The 15,903-nt window shown below is 46.1% G+C and overlaps 1 protein-coding gene across 1 annotated transcript in view; it reads left to right on the forward strand.

Annotated features, from left to right (window-relative positions):
• Nucleotides 1-15,903, forward strand: part of MAPRE2 (microtubule associated protein RP/EB family member 2) — a 115,843-nt gene that overhangs the window by 10,654 nt on the left and 89,286 nt on the right. Inside the window, exon 2 of the mRNA XM_015565684.1 lies at nucleotides 10,129-10,190. Within this exon, the coding sequence (XP_015421170.1) occupies nucleotides 10,129-10,190 (62 nt within the window). The remainder of the gene's footprint in view (nucleotides 1-10,128; nucleotides 10,191-15,903) is intronic.

The raw sequence follows: 15,903 nt of genomic DNA on the forward strand, positions 1-15,903 counted from the left end.
CTTATCTATAAAATCTCAGGTGGACGCCCCCACCCGCATCCAGCATGCGGTCAAAGCAAAGCACTGGTACCCGGGGACCCCCCCTCCCCCCATATTTGTTTTAACACTATTGACAAAGGGCACTGGTGTTCACTTCCAGACTGACGTTTCTAAACTCGCATTAACACTCCACCACTGCTGGACTCCGGGGAGCTTCCGGTGTATCCAGGACCACGGGGTCTTTCATGTGGGATTTACTGTTTTGTGAACTCAGGGAGGGAGGAGCGGCTGGGGTAGCTGGGGGCGGGGGAAGGAGGAGGTCGGCCAGGCTGCAGTTTGGAAGCAGCAGGAGGCTGGTGAGGGCTTTGGAGTCAAACTGTCCCCAGAAACAAGACACTTGTGTCCTGCAAGGCTGTTGTTTGTCTTATGCGAACGGGCCTAGTGGCTCCTGGTACCGCTCCCAGCCGCTCTCACAATCAGCCACTCAGACCCCAGGAGTATAATTACTGCAAGAATGTGTGGCTCCCCCTCCCAGTCTTCCCGGGACCTGCTCCTCCCCGCGGGCACCAGCTCTGGGCAATTGGGCCGAGTCAGGCAGGTTCATCTCTGCAGCTGTAGCAGGTTGTCTTTCTGTCCCCAGTGCGAATGCGCCCGGGGCCGGGTGATGCTATTCATGGTAATGTGCCCAGGCCCGGGGCGTGGGTGCGGCTTTGTATGTCAGTTGACACCTTCGGGATGGGTAGGACAATGGCTGATCCTTACGCTGAGCTCCAAGCCTACATCCCTGAGTCACAGTCCCCGTGGGGCTCAGGGCCCCTCCCAGTGGGCAGAGATGCTTTACAACATGTCCTCCTGTGAGGCTTCCCGGTGTTCTCAGGGCTGCTCCCGGGACCTGACAGCCAGGCGCATTTTTTGGTTTGTTTTTCACAACGGGGGTGGGGGGCGGCGGTTGTTTTAAAATGTTAAATACTTACTCATCTTGGGCGTAGTTACTATCCTGCTCATTTGTATGACATTAGTCGAGAGACTGCTACACCTTTTGATCTCTCTCTGAAGAACTACGCCAATGTTTGTTACGAATGGTCCTGAGTAGAAGTTCTAGAGATGAAAAAATTAAAGGAGCAAATTAAAACTATTCCAGATGCAAAGAGTGAGAGAAATGATAGTCAGGAGGAAGCAACAACATCAAAAGATTCAAAAGAAAAGCATGCGTTAAGACGGAGAATGGCTGTCTCTACCCCCTCATTCAAACAATGATCTTCTCTTAAAACCTCAGCGAGTTAGGCACAGCCCCACTCTTCTTGTTCTCTTATATTAACACGCCCCTTTGACCTGATTGTCCAGGGACCCGGGTCTCATCCCAGCGCCGCTTAAGGTGCAGTTCAACACCTCAGTTCACCCGTGGCCTCAGCCTCATGAAGAAGGAGGGTCTCTTATCTGTACCTACCCTTTCCCCAGGTTAGCGCAGGGCTCGGAAAGGTGGCTGTGAGTCCATCTTTCTTAGGATAGAATATAATAGAAAACGCTGCGGGAGCTACATTTTCTCTCTTTGGAGAATCCACACATTTTTCAAAACATGAAGAAAAGGTGGTTTTGATAGTCCATTAGAATTATGTAGTTAAGTTGGAACAGGCAGAGTGATAAAATTCCACTTAACACATGGAGAATGCCATTGGCTCTCCTCAAAATATGAAAGTAGTGTGATTTCTAGCACAGCAGACATGTTTTTAAAAAGCATTTACTCAGCCCTAGCCTGTATGGCTCAGCGGGTAGAGCGTTGGCCCTCGGACTGAAGGGTCCTAGGTTCGATTCTGGTCAAGGGCATGTATATACTTCGGTTGCAGGCTTGATCCCTGGCCCTGGTCAAGGTGCGTACAGGAGGCAACCCATCAATGTGTCTCTCTTACATGGTGTTTTTCTGTCTCTCCCCCTCCTTTCCATTCTCTCCAAAAACAAATGGGAAAATATATCCTCAGGTGAGGATTAACCAAACAACACAAAAGCGTTTACTCAGAAACCCCCCTGAGCTGCCTTTTCCCAGTGGGGCTGTCAGTGTTGGAGGCCTCCTGCTCTCCAGCAGTGGGCCTGGTCTGAGACATAGTAAAGAGGCATCATATCCCATTGGAGACAAGGGAAGACATGGGAAAACAGAACTACCAGCCCAGGCTAGTGGGAGTTGTATTGTGCGGCCCCAAATCCAGGCAAAGACAAGAAGGCCTGCATCCACTGGTTTCATGTAGCTACGCAGTTACCGAACACCAATATGGTACCCACCGCCCAATGCACCAGAGCGGGCAGGGCAAGAAGAAAAATAGATTTAAAACACCGGGATTGGAGAATGGTTATTCATCTTTTGAGGAAGGTCGTAGTAACCCTCTGGTCACTGTCAGTCTTACTTAGATCTCACATGTTACCTTTTCAACATTTTAAATGTGTTACTGTTGAGACAAGACAGCCCTAGCCGGCTTTGCTCAGTGGATAGGGCAGTGATGGCGAACCTTTAGAGCTCGGCGTGTCAGCGTGTTGAAAAACCCTAACTTAACTCTGGTGCCGTGTCACATATAGACATTTTTTGATATTTGCAACCATAGTAAAACAAAGACGTATATTTTTTATCTTTATTTTATATATTTAAATGCCATTTAACAAAGAAAAATCAACCAAAAGAATGAGTTCGCGCATCACCTCTGACACGCGTGTCATAGGTTCGCCATCACTGGGATGGCGACGGACTGAAGGGTCCCAGGTTCAAAACTGATCTAGGGCACATGCCCGGGTTGCGGGCTCCATTCCCAGTAGGGGACGTGCAGGAGGCAGCCAATCAATGATTCCCTCTCATCATCGATGTTTCTATCTCTCTCTCCCTCTCCCTTCCTGTCTGAATTCAATAAAAATATATTAAAGAAACAACAACAAAGAAAGACAGGACAATGTGAAGCATGCTTTCCACGAGGACCCACACACTGAATTTGAACACTGAACTCCGCAGGTGAATCTGATGCCGCTCGCTCTGTGCCGCTTCCCTGATCCATGCACATCCTGCTCCATTTCCTTGGCAACCACCCCATGAAGGAAAGGGGCCGTTCTTCTAGCCCAACCCCTTTATTTTCAAGGACAGCTGATTAGAAATGGATAAAAGTGCAAGGGAAACCTTCTCGGAATTATAATGCGTGTGCGTTGCTCTTGTGTGCAGGTGGTCTCGTGTCATTTTTTTCTTTAGGATGTTACTTCTGTAAGTTTAGCACTATGAACGTTCTAGTCTAGAATAGAAAGGGCAGGCGATGCCCACGATGGGAAGCAGCAGATGGATGAAGGAGGGTTCTGAGAAGGGAGGGCGAGGCCCAGTTTGTATGGAAAGTCCTGGATTCCTGTTGCAGTCTAGCTACCCCATTAGATAGTTTCTGGGGACTGTATTTTTATTTTTATAGAAGCCCAAATCACAGAGCCATAAGCTCGGAATATCACTGCTCTTCTTAACATCTACCACCCAAATCCCATTACCCGCCAGCTAAAATTTTCCACAAGCCCTTAAATACACAGCATGGGTCCCTGGGTAGTTTGCCTCTCTTAGAGGAATGTTCTGTGCCGTACTCAGTGCCCAGGATTCAGTGTGGCTGCACCCCTTTACTTGCCAGATACTCTCACTGGGTTTTGGTTGCCCCTGGTGGGTGCACAGCTCGGTGCTTCCCAACAGTCAGGCCCCTGGTCATGCTTCCCAACAGTCAGGCCCCTGGTCACCTCCCCACCCTCTCCGGGAGTGGAGCTGGGCAGGCTCTTGCCCCACCCCCATGCCCTGGGGGAGGCCCAGCGCCCAACCCAGACCCCTAATGGAGGAAGCGCAGGCAGTGGCGGGCTCATTGGAAGCTGTTAAGCAGTAGGATCAGCTGAGGATTAATAGCCTGTGACCTGGGAAAGCTTATAAGCTGCTGTATTTCTAGAAAGCTCTGGGCCTCCCACACTCAAGAATGCGACAGGCAACTGGAGTGGTTCCCTATCTCTAAAAGCAGCCCCGGGGGAGTTTGGAATTTAGGATGCAGTTCATTCTGAAAATCCAAAGAGAGCTTAGTCAACCCCTGAGAGGAAAACTGGACTCGGGTCCCAAGGGGGTTGGACAGTCTTGGAAAAGCTGGGAGCAGCTGGGGCGGCAGAATTCCCGTCTCTGTGAAGAGATGCTTTAACCTTGCATTGATCAGAGGCCTCGTTGGTGGGACAGAGCACTCCAGGGAGAGCGAGAGAGAGCTCTTAACTCTACAATGGCCTGGCATGACCGGAAATGATTTTACAGCCCTTTTTTTCCCCATTCTGACATCTCTCTTATATATGCCGATGGTATGGCTGTACCACAGTTTGTTTTTTTATGGTCGTGCAAGAAAGCAGCCTTTTTTGGGGGGTGGGGAGGTAGAATTCAGAGTTTGTTTAATGGAAGGGGATTTGCAATTTCCAGAGGATGAGGGAAATGGACTTTGGTAGAAACAGGGAATGTGCTTTGCCAAAGAGTTTGACTACCACGTCATGGCTTTCTCCCTAACAAAGGCATTTGGTCTTTTCCATGAAAACAAAGCCGGCAAGCCCAGTGACAGCGTTTGGCTGGCAGCTGTGTGTTTCTGGGGCGCTGGCTGGTGCTCAGAGTGAGAAGAGTGAAAGTCACCATGGCCTCTCCCAGCATGGGGGGCGGCCTTGGCGAGCCCCCCTTTACAAGGGGTGATGAAGGTTATGCCCTCACGTAGTGTGTGGCCCAGGTTCCAGTACAGAACCCCTGCCTTGTCACCCACGGAAACCACCAAGGGTGAACTTCTGTTCCTGTGCAAAGAACAAGATGTGGGAATTTTGGAAATTCTTGGGTAGCATCACCTGGGAGGTATGAGAGGTCATTTCCAGAATGCAGTTATTATACTGCACTTTAGAAGTCACTTCTAGGTTTGAGAGTGTGTATTTGTGTCAATATTTTGAATTTTAATGAAGGGCTGGGAAGGTAAATGTAGGAGAAGGGTTAACAGCAGAGGAAATTCCAGGATAGGCAGACGTGGCCCCCAGAAGGCTGGCTGTGGACTCTGAATGCTGAAATCACAGGTCAGATTATTTTCTTTCTTGTATCCGTACGAAGTGGAGCAAATTCCTGACCCCATCCTGTTCACTGCTTTGGGGCTTTTGTTCTTCTCTGGAAAAGTAAGAAAATGAAAGAAGGGAGTTACCTAGTTCAAGTCTAGTTGCTGCCCAATCTCCTGATTTCTTGGATTAAACTTTATTTTGAAACAATTATACATGTACCCAATTAGAAGAAACAATACAGAGATATCTCATGTAAGCTTTACTCCGTTTCCCCCTCAGGGGTAACATCTTGAAAATCCATCCAGTGTCACAGCCAGGATATGACAGCAACACACGTTCAAGACACAACGTTTTCATCACCACAAGGATGCCTGTGTCGCCCTTTTATGACTGCGCCCTTCTCCCTCCAGCCCTCACTCCCTCCTGAACTCCTGGCAACCGCTAATCTGTGTTCCGTTTCTATAGTTTTCTCATTTCAAGAATGTTAGCTAAATGGAATCACACAGTTCAGAACCTATGGGATTGGCTCTTTTCATTCAGCATCATTCTCTGGGCATTCACTCAGGTTTTTGTAAAGGGCAGTAGTTGGCGTCTCCTTATTGCTGAGTCATACTCCATGCTATGGATATACCACAGTTTGTTTAACTTTTAACCGGTCAAAGGGTATCTGGGTTGTGTCCAGTTTTTGGCCACTGTGAAGAAATTTGCTATAAACAGACATTTTTAGCTTCTTTGGGAAAATCCCTAGGAGTACAATTGGTGGGTTGTATGTTTAGTTGGGTTTTTTTTTAAGTCAAATGTTTCCAGAGTAGCTGAACCATTGTACCTTCTCACAAGCAATATGTGAACGATCTAGTTTCTCCTCATCCTCATCAGCCTGTCATGTCGTCACTCTTTATTTTAGCCATTCTGCTAAGTGTAGAGTGATATCTCATTATGGTTTTTAACTTCCTCTTCCCTAATGGCCCAGGATGTTGAATGTCCATTCATGTGCTTATTTGCTATCTGTATATTTTCCTCAGTTAAATGTCTGTTCATGTATTTTGCTCATTTTCCAATTGTTTGGGTTGTGTGTTTTTTTACTATTGAAGTTTGAAAGTTTACTATTGAAGTTTGCTAATATTTTCTCCTAATGTAAAGCATATATTTACATCTACTTCGCGTGGGCCAACGTTCTAAGTTTTGAGGAAGTCCAAGTTATCAATCTTCCCTTTTATGGATTGTGTTTTGGAGGTCAAGGCTAAGAACTCTTTGCCAAGCCCTAGATTCCAAAGGTGGTTGTGTGTTTTTTCTGAATGTTTCATGGTTCTTACATTTTACATTTATGTGGTGGTCCACTTTGAGTTGATCTTTATATAAAGTGTGAAACTCATAGACAATAACTGCTCTGCATCTACTAAACACCACAGGGAAAAAAAAACTGTTGTCTCCCCTGCTACCCCCACTAGAGGGGACCCTAGACCTTCACCCTTGCAACATGTTGTCTTATTGAGCACCGACTGTATCCCGGAGCCATCGCTCTCCAGGCATTTCAAATCAATGGCAAGGGCCTGGCTTTTAAGGTATCTGCCGTGGACGAGAGAGCTGATCCTAGAATCCGTCAGACACATTAGAATCCAGCTGCATGATATTTGGGCAAACTGCTCACTGTTCTGAGCCTTGTTGGTTTTTTCATTTGTCATAAGACGGCTTTGAGGATTAAATTAGACAAAGAATGTGAAATGGCTTGTGCAGGGGTGCTCAATAAATGATCTCATTCTTCTCCAAACGGATCCCTTGCAGCTGTTGGACATTAGCAATGGGTTGTTGTCAGTGAACAGAAAAGGGCCAGTTGTGTGCAGCCAGGCCTGAGTTGTCTAAGGGCTAATTATCTGGTTTATAGATAAACTAAGAACCGTCTGCTCTTGCTTCCCAGCGTGGTGGCCAGTGCTCTCACCAGTCCCCAGCAGCTATGGTGCCAGGCGAAGAGGGCGGGTGAACATCTTATTCTGATTCAGTAAATATTTCTAGAAGATTGGAAGGCTCCGGAAAGAAATGAGCATGGATAGGAAAAAATTTTCTTTAAACTGATTTTCTTAGTTTTACCAACTTTCTATAAATTGTGTGTGTGTGGGGGGGGGGCAATGAAACATCTATAAAATTAAATTCTGCTATAAAACACATAAAGAAATTCTACCTGTTCTATCTGAAGGAGAAAGTGTCAGGTTACCAGAGTGCAGTTCTTAAAAACATTCATGTTAAATTTTATGATTTTTAAAAAAATTTTATTGTTGCCCTGGCCGGCTTGGCTCAGTGGATGGAGTATCAGCCTGCGGACTGAAGGGTCCCAGGTTCGATTCCAGCCAAAGGCACATGCCTGAGTTGTGGGCTTGATCCCCAGTAGGGGGTGTGCAGGAGGCAGCCGATCAATGATTCTCTCTCATCATTGGTGTTTCTATCTCTCGCTCCCTCTCCCTTCCTCTCTGAAATCAATAAAGAAATATAAAAAATAAAAATAAAAAATTTATTGTTTAAAGTATTACAAATATGTCGTCGTCTCCCGCCCCCTGTTAACCCCCTCCACCCCACTCCTGCCCCCTCCCCAGGCTTTCTCTGCACTAATGTTTGTCCTTGGGCTATGCATATATGCATATAAGTTCTTTGTTTAGTCTCTTCCCACACCCCCTCCCTCCACCTTCTGAAATACATCGGTCTGGTGCATGTTTCAGTGGCTCTGGATCTGATTTGTTCTACAGTTTATTTTGTTCACTAGATTCTTTTGAGCTCCCTTATTGATTAGTGCAGTGGTCGGCAAACTGCGGCTTGGCAAACCGCGGCTCTTTGGCCCCTTGAGTGTGGCTCTTCCACAAAATACCTGCTCTTCCCCAAAATACCAACTTCTGCGCATGGGCCACGAAGTTTCAATCACACTGTACGCGCGCGCCCGCACGTGGTATTTTGTGGAAGAGCCACACTCAAGGGGCCAAAGAGCCGCATGTGGCTCGTGAGCCGCGGTTTGCCGACCACGGGACTAGTGTAACATTGAGAACTCAGCTGTCACCTGTACTTTCACTCTCTCAACACTAACCATTTATTTGCATTTTTTTCACTTACCATCTTCTCTCCCTACTGAGAGAGAAGTATAATTTTATGCTTTCTCGATAGGGGGAAGAGAATGCCTCCTTCCTCCCTTTATTTTTTTAATAATTTTTATTGATTTCAGAGAGGAAGGGAGCGGGGGGGGGGAAGAAAGAGGGGGAAACATCAATGATGAGAGAGAATCATTGATCAGCTGCCTCCTGCACACCCCCCACTGGGGATCGAGCTGGCTACCCAGGCATGTGCCCTGACCAGATCGATGCTCAACCACTGAGCCATGCTGGTCGGGCCTGCCTTTCTTAAGATCCCCCTCTGAGTGACATCTCCAGAACCATGCCTGGGGTTGATCACCTTACATTGGGTCTGCCACACATATCTTATTGTTTTACAATTGGTTTTAAACTAAGTACCACAGGCATTTCTGAAATGGCCAGACACAGAAGAGTCATGTGCAGGGAAAGGCTTAAGTGGAAGGTGGAGTGGGGTCATTTCTAACCTGTTTCTCGGGGAGGGGGGAAACCATCAAGGATCATGCATGCATCTCAGGTCCTTGGTAGCAGCATCCGCATGAGCCTCCCCACAGTTTTCATCCACCCGACCCCTGACCCGGGACCCTCACAGCCTGGAGCTTGGACACATGTCCCAGCCTCTAGAATTCGATCTGTCCTTCATCCATTTACTGTCTGATCCTTTAGCCACAGTAAAGAGAAATAGTTAATTCACATAAAGAAAGCAAACTATTACTTGTGGGTGCACATGTTTTGAAGTTTGATTCTTGCTGGGGTCTAACCCCAGCAGGTCCAGGGGTCCCCAAAGGTGTGGACGGATTCGGCGAAGAAGGAATGACATGGAGACAGCGTTCAGTTGATCAGCAGCCTTGCCAGGATCTCTAGCCACAATCTCCAGCCAAGTTCTGTGTCCATGGTCTCTTGCTAGGTTCTCCAGCCACGTTCTCCAGGTTCTCCAGCCAGGTTCTGTAGCCATGTTCTCTCGCTAGGTTCTCCAGCCAGGTTCGGTTATCAATCTCTATTCCAAAGGTTAGGTTGTTTCTTATCTCCATTCCAGGGAGTAAAGATTATGTAGCTTAAGCATGATTGTTTGTAGTTAAAGTGATTAATTACCCGCCTGGCACTTAGTTAAGAGGTTTTATTCCCTTCCTAACTTCAGGGAAAAATCCCTACCTGGGGAAACAACCTTTCTCGGAGAGGTGACCTTGGTTAAAACACGTAGTGCCAAGAAGGTGAGCAAACATATTAAGAACAGTATGCCATATATGCCAGGTCCCTTGAAACAGCAAGGATGGACCGGCTCCCGGCAGAACCTGGCATTGTTTTTTTGTTTGTTTTTAATGTTGTTTTTTTAATTTCAGAGAGAGGAAGGAAGAGGGAGAGAAAGATAGAAACATTAGTGACGAGAGAGAATCATTGATCAGTGCCTCCTGCACACCCTACACTGGGGAGCAGGCCCGCAACCCCGGGCATGTGCCTTGACTGGGAATCGAACTGTGACCTCCTAGTTCATAGGTCAACGCTCAACCATTGACCCACCCCAGCCGGGCCCTGGCATTGTTTTTAATGCTTACCCTGTTAAAATGAACACAGATCTTTTGACTAAGAGACGAAGCCTGTGTTGATATAAAACCTGCAAATTACCTAAGTTTGGGAAAGTCAGTATTTTAATTGCTGTTGACATTTGATACCCCACGAGAAGCACGGCTCCTGGGGTTTCCTGCTAACACGTGATGAGAATGGGGGTTGCTCCTCATAAGACTGATATTATACTAAATACACCCTCTGATAAATCCACCCAAGAATAATATGGATTGAGAACCCTACTGTTTGGCTGTCCTAATCTCTCCCATGGTAAAAACAACTGGATTTGCGTATTTTGTGGCGCGTTTTCTTTCATTTCCTTTTGCGTTGTTGGCCACACCCGATGAACTAAATGATAACTCTTTGCTGCTATGTTTTCACCATGTTACATGCTCACTCTTAACTTCTTTTTCCATTTTTTCTATCCCAGCATCCCCCCTCTCAGAGGAACAGTTCACCTCGACAGCCGGGGAGAGAGCCCGGATGCACAAGGTAAGGTTTCGATGTCAATCATGTTGTATGACTTACAGATTAAATTATTTGCAGATTAAATTGGAGTATTATGAATACCTTTGTCATAAATTTATCCTCAAAATGGCATGATACAACTAATGCAAATATTTGAGCAAACATGCTTTGTTAAAACGTTATTTCTCAAACTATATTCCACATCCCACGGGTACAAGGGCTAATTAACTGCTATGAGGAATTCCTCTAAAAGTGGGCAAGCCAGTTAAGGCTTACTTTTAGAGATCTAATGAAGGATACGTGGAGGAAGAGAATTACAAGATACAGTCAATGACCTCATGACATTTCTAATGGTAAGGGATTGTTTGATCTTGTGAAAAACCAAGGCAACTGCTCTGTTGACTTGACGAGAGAGAGAGAGAGAGAGAGAGAGAGAGAGAGAGAGAGAGACAGAGAGAGACAGAGACAGACAGACACGGGTGTCTTGGAAAGGAGATGAAGCCCTGGGGTGCCTCATTGTCCAGTTTGGGATTTGTGTTTGAGATGAGATGCAATCATCTGACCTTCAGTTACTCAGTCCTGGTACGGAGTATCCAGGCTCACTTCAGGGCTCCCCAGAACAAAGGAACAATTAACCAAAATGCCACCAGGTGGCAATAGTTGGAAAGCCATCCAGAGAGGTTTCCACGCAATGAGCCATTATTGTCCCGAGAACAGCCTCCTCACGCAGCCTAGCGTCCTAGATTTCCTCAAAGGGGCTCCAAACATCTCTTGTTTTACTGCTTTTTTGCCCGAAGCAGCAGGAACATTTTTTAGTACAGGGAATAAAGGAGTGTGGGGTGTATGTGTTGCTTTCTTTCTGGGATGATAAAACTAGAACTCCATTCTTAGATAATTCTCCAAACTGTATTTGGTGAGCATTAAGAGCTCAAATCCATGGATGACGTCCCCTGTTTGCCTTGCAGTTCCTTTGTGATAAACATTATGGCTGATGATCGTTTTAAAATAAAGTAATTTAGAAGAGAAACCTAAAATTCTTCTCCAACAGAAGCCTAGACTTGTAAGGAGTTGCCTTGACATTGAACCAAGTGAAACATACAGGTACAAAATTATATTAAATGAAAATAATTAATTTATTTAAATAGGGTGAGTGAACTTTTCCCCTTTGGCTCTCATCAACGTTTCCCCTGGGTGGTGTCCAAACAGCTGGATCTTCTGGGCCCAGCGCTGGCCCGAGGGCTGAGTTGGGGCGGAGGGAAGTGGAAATCCCGGCCTCTGTGGGGGAAGCTGACAGGTGCCTGGTAGCATGGACACGCACAGGGTGGGAGGCGTGAGCCTGCGGTGGTGCTGGGCCCGCGTACCCGAGCTGAAGAAAACTTGACAGAGCCCCTCTTTGTGGAAATATGAAACTTGATCATGAGGACAATGCATTTATTTTAAAGTAGGATGATGCTTTCTTTTCTGAACGTTGTAGGGGTCAGAGCTGTTGACTGGTTTATAATGAGTTTGTTATTAGTACAGGGTTGTACAGTGATGGCGAACCTATGACACGCGTGTCAGAGGTGACACGTGAACTCATTTTTTTGGTTGATTTTTCTTTGTTAAATGGCATTTAAATATATAAAATAAATATTTAAATGGGGGGGATGAGGACACATTTGTAATACCTTAACTAATAAAGAATTTTAAAAATGATACATCTATAAAAAATAAAATAAAATAAATATCAAAAATATACACCTTTGTTTTACTATGGTTGCATATATCAAAAAAATTTCTATATGTGACATGGCACCAGAATTAAGTTAGGGTTTTCAAAATGCTGGCACCCCAAGCTCAAAAGGTTCGCCATCACTGTACTAGTAACTAAGTCACGAGCGCCCCCTATGGACAGAATAGATTATGAGAGACCGGCCTTCATTCACAATTGACTGATAATGAGAAGTAGAGGAGTGTGAGTAATTGGGTGTCCCATCCCTCATCCACAGACGTGTACTGCTTGGGTACTTGTGGCATCGACTTGAGTCAACTGCTTTTTGCATTCAGAAATAAAACTGCCGACTGCTTAGCAAACCTTTAGTACACGGCACTCTACCGGAGATTTCTGCCTTTCACAGAGAGTTCTAGAATCTGGTTAAGTGCCGGCATTATGGCCAGCAGAAAAGGGTGACATGTCTTATCAACGTGTTCTTTCCGAGGGGGCTGAGGAATGTGGAAAGAATGCTATTGAGGTCCCTCAGGCTGGTGCCTGGAATGCTTGTATCCCTAACCAAGAAACGGTTTTCTTCTGCCCCCTTCACTGCGTTGAGTTTTCTGGTCTGAGAGTCTTTACAAAGAAGAGAATTAATACACAAAGATGTTGGGCGCTAACCCTCTGACATTCTCGTTCCCGCGGCTGGCCCCGGAGCAGTTCCTAAATGCCTCGGTTGATGAAAATGCCCTGCGCCTGTGCCATCAGATTTGGTAGCCACTCGCCACATGTGCACATGGAGTATCTGGAATGTGTGTATGTGGTTGAAGAACATTTTAGATGCATTTCCAGTTGTATTTCATTTTAATTTAACGTGAATAGCCACACGTGACCACTGGCTGCTGTATTGGACAACCAGCTCCAGAAGCCAGATTAGCGAGAACTGAAGTTTTCAGTTCATCTGACAAACAGAGCCTCCCCGGGGAGCTCGCTCTGGTCTGCGATGTGTGGACGAGTCTGGCCTGGCCTCATGCTGCGTCGTCGGTTATGACCCAGGGATCCTGGTCCCTGGGGGGGTAGTTATGGGGTGGGGGGGAGCAAGATCTGAGAACAGCCTACAGTGAGGCGGGTTCGTGTCCAGTTCTCCATGAACTGTCTCTCCAATGTGAGCACAGGGCCCTGTGTGCAAATGGGGAAATGGGAGAGAGAACGCACTTTATTTAATGCCTGCTGGGTCCAAGCACTCAGCTACAACTCCAGCATTATCTCAATCTTCACACACCCTATGCTTTTCATAGGTGAGGAAGTTGAGTTTCAGAGAGATTACTCGTGTGTTCAAGGCTCATACCTAGCAAGTGGTAGAGGCGAGATTAGACCCCAAGCAGGTGTGAATCTAAAGTTATTTCCACAAGCAGGACTCACACCCGGATACACGTTTGGAACTTCCTGTGAAGCAGAAAGCCTTGGGGGGTGGGGGGGAGGTTATGGGAGCAAATGACGTGTGTGTGTGTGTGTGTGTGTGTGTGTGTGTGTGTGTGTGGAAGAGAGAGAGAGAGAGACTAATCCTGATTACCTCAGAAGTTGAACCTGTATTCCTCCTCTCCTCCCCTTTCCCTCCTGCCCTCACTCCCCTCAGACCACCCCGGCCATGTTGACCCTAGGTGACCCCTTTGTGGAAATACAACTGTTAGTGTCATAGAAGACGGACAATGGCTCATTTGGATTAAAGTCACTCAAGAAACAAAGACATATTTCAACGTCTTAGTTACCATTGAGGTAAAAGCCTCCAGCCACTTGGTACTGATCTATACTTACGTTTTATGAGAAATAGATTAGATTATTTACAATTATTGAAGTGACTTATCTCCCAGCGTCCAGCTGCTGTCTGCATTCCTTCTCAAATATCTCTCGTGTATATTTTCTTCTACTTCTGTAGTATTTCCAAAATTTCCATTATTGAAAATAAGAGTGGAAATCATAAAAAGCAAATCGCTATAATCCTGCCTATAATCCTACCCTAACAAATCATTTGTTCTAGTTTTTCCCTTCTAGTCCTTCACACCGTTTTGCATATCGTAACGATACCTTGTGCATACCTCTGCGTGCTGCTCTTTAACCTTGTCGAGCAGTCTTCCATGTGGCCTCGCTGTTCATGAGTGTAGTGTTAAAGTCTGTAGAATAGCCTACGGAGGTGACATATCATTATTATTCCAACCTGCCATTATTGGACGCATAGAATCGCCTTCAGAGTTCATCTGGTAGACTTTAAACTAATCGTTCATGACGGGTTAAACAATACCCCCGGCTGGCAGCCTCACACCTGTGTTCCCACATCTCCTGTGAAGGCAGCTGTTGTATTCTGAAACTCCTGATTGGATATTACCTTAGATCTATTTTTTTTCACATATATAATGTTTAACTTCCAAAACATAATATTCCCAAGAGCGATGCTTGTGATGCATTCCACTTTCACCGTCTCCCTCCCCCACACCTGAGACGCCCAGCACAGGTTCCCCGCGGGGTCTGTGAAAGTCTACAAAGCTGGCGTGGCGTCGGGTTGCCCGGCGACTGGTACCGCGTGGGGGACAGATTTCCAGCATCCCACACCTCACATGGCATCCTGCCCCAAATGCACGCACTGGCGTGTTTGTCTCTGTCCTCAAGTTGGTCATGTTCAGGCTTCCAGAGAGCAGTGCAAAGGAATCACAGATGATCAGGTTAACAACAAACTACATTAAGAAACATGGACGGTAAAGGTCACGTAAAACCTCAGATGCCCCAGAGACTGAGCTCTGAGCCGTGCGGGTTTTGTGTTTCCCAATACTTGGGACCCCCACTTTGGAGAGTGGCCACAGGCCCTCCCGGCCCCGTGGCATTCCCAGTGCGGATGTGTTTCGGCCTTTCAAGGCCATGGCGGGCACTGTCATATCGCTCTGGAGGGCGTCTCTCATGAGAGTCCTGCTTCTCACTTTATTTTTGCTCCCGGGGAGTGGCATGTTGCAGACCGGCGTGAGGTAATGCCACTCATGCAGCAGAACCTTGGCTTATGAGCTGGACTGAGCCATTAGGACCCTTCTCCGGTGCCTGGCTTAGGGAACTGTGCTTAGTTTGTCAAAAAATATGAATTGAGAGCTTGGCACATTGTGTAATGGCAGGGTGGTCTCCAGCCAGGAATAACAATTCTAGATGGGCCAGCCGCTCTGCCCTCTGCTTAAGAAAACATGGCCCAATCATGGCCTAACCCCGCACACTCTTTTTTGAAAGCTGCATCTTATTAACAACCTTGATTTTTTTTTTCATTGTAGCACTCAATTCTTAATGTGCATTTTCTATAAATGACAACATATTATTCACAGAGATAGAAGAGATGGGAAGGAAAGGAGAGCGGAGAAGACGAGCTCTTGGAAGCTATTGCATTTGTCCACATTTCTGATGATATGAATTTGCTAGAAACAAACAAACAAAAAATACTGAGAGAGGCAGCTGGAAAAGAATTGATAGGATTTTTTGGTTGGGTAAATATTTGAACAGGATGGACTTTAAAAGGGAGGAGGGAGAATAAAGCTGCATAATAATTTCAGACTCATTGGTTAGGTCATCTGAACTGAGGCTACTAACAAGATGATACCCAGGATAATATACCTATTTTTAAATTACTGATGCCTTGATGTTTCTTACCCAGAAGTATTTCTCCAGGCTGGTGGAGAAGTGAAGATATAGCCATTTTATTAGGCGACATTTGTAATATGATCAAATATTTTTCATCATAAGAATGTGATAATCCAACTATTTTTATTTAATCATAAAGGTCAAATATATTACAGTAAAGAATAAGTTTAAGTTTTTTTGGTCAAAACCTTTGTATATAAAAACCCTTCTCTATACTAATAAAAGGGTAATATGCTAATTAGGGCAGACATCTTCCAGACGACCTTCTTGACATCCTTCCGGACAAAGCCACAGCAGCTGCGAGGGCCGAGGTGGGGCTGTGAAGGGCCCAGGCTCAGGCTGGCAGTGGCAGCAGCCAAGGGGGAATGGGGGGGGGGG

The sequence above is a fragment of the Myotis davidii genome, unplaced genomic scaffold (assembly GCF_000327345.1).
Source record: "Myotis davidii unplaced genomic scaffold, ASM32734v1 scaffold520, whole genome shotgun sequence".
NCBI lineage: Eukaryota > Metazoa > Chordata > Mammalia > Chiroptera > Vespertilionidae > Myotis > Myotis davidii.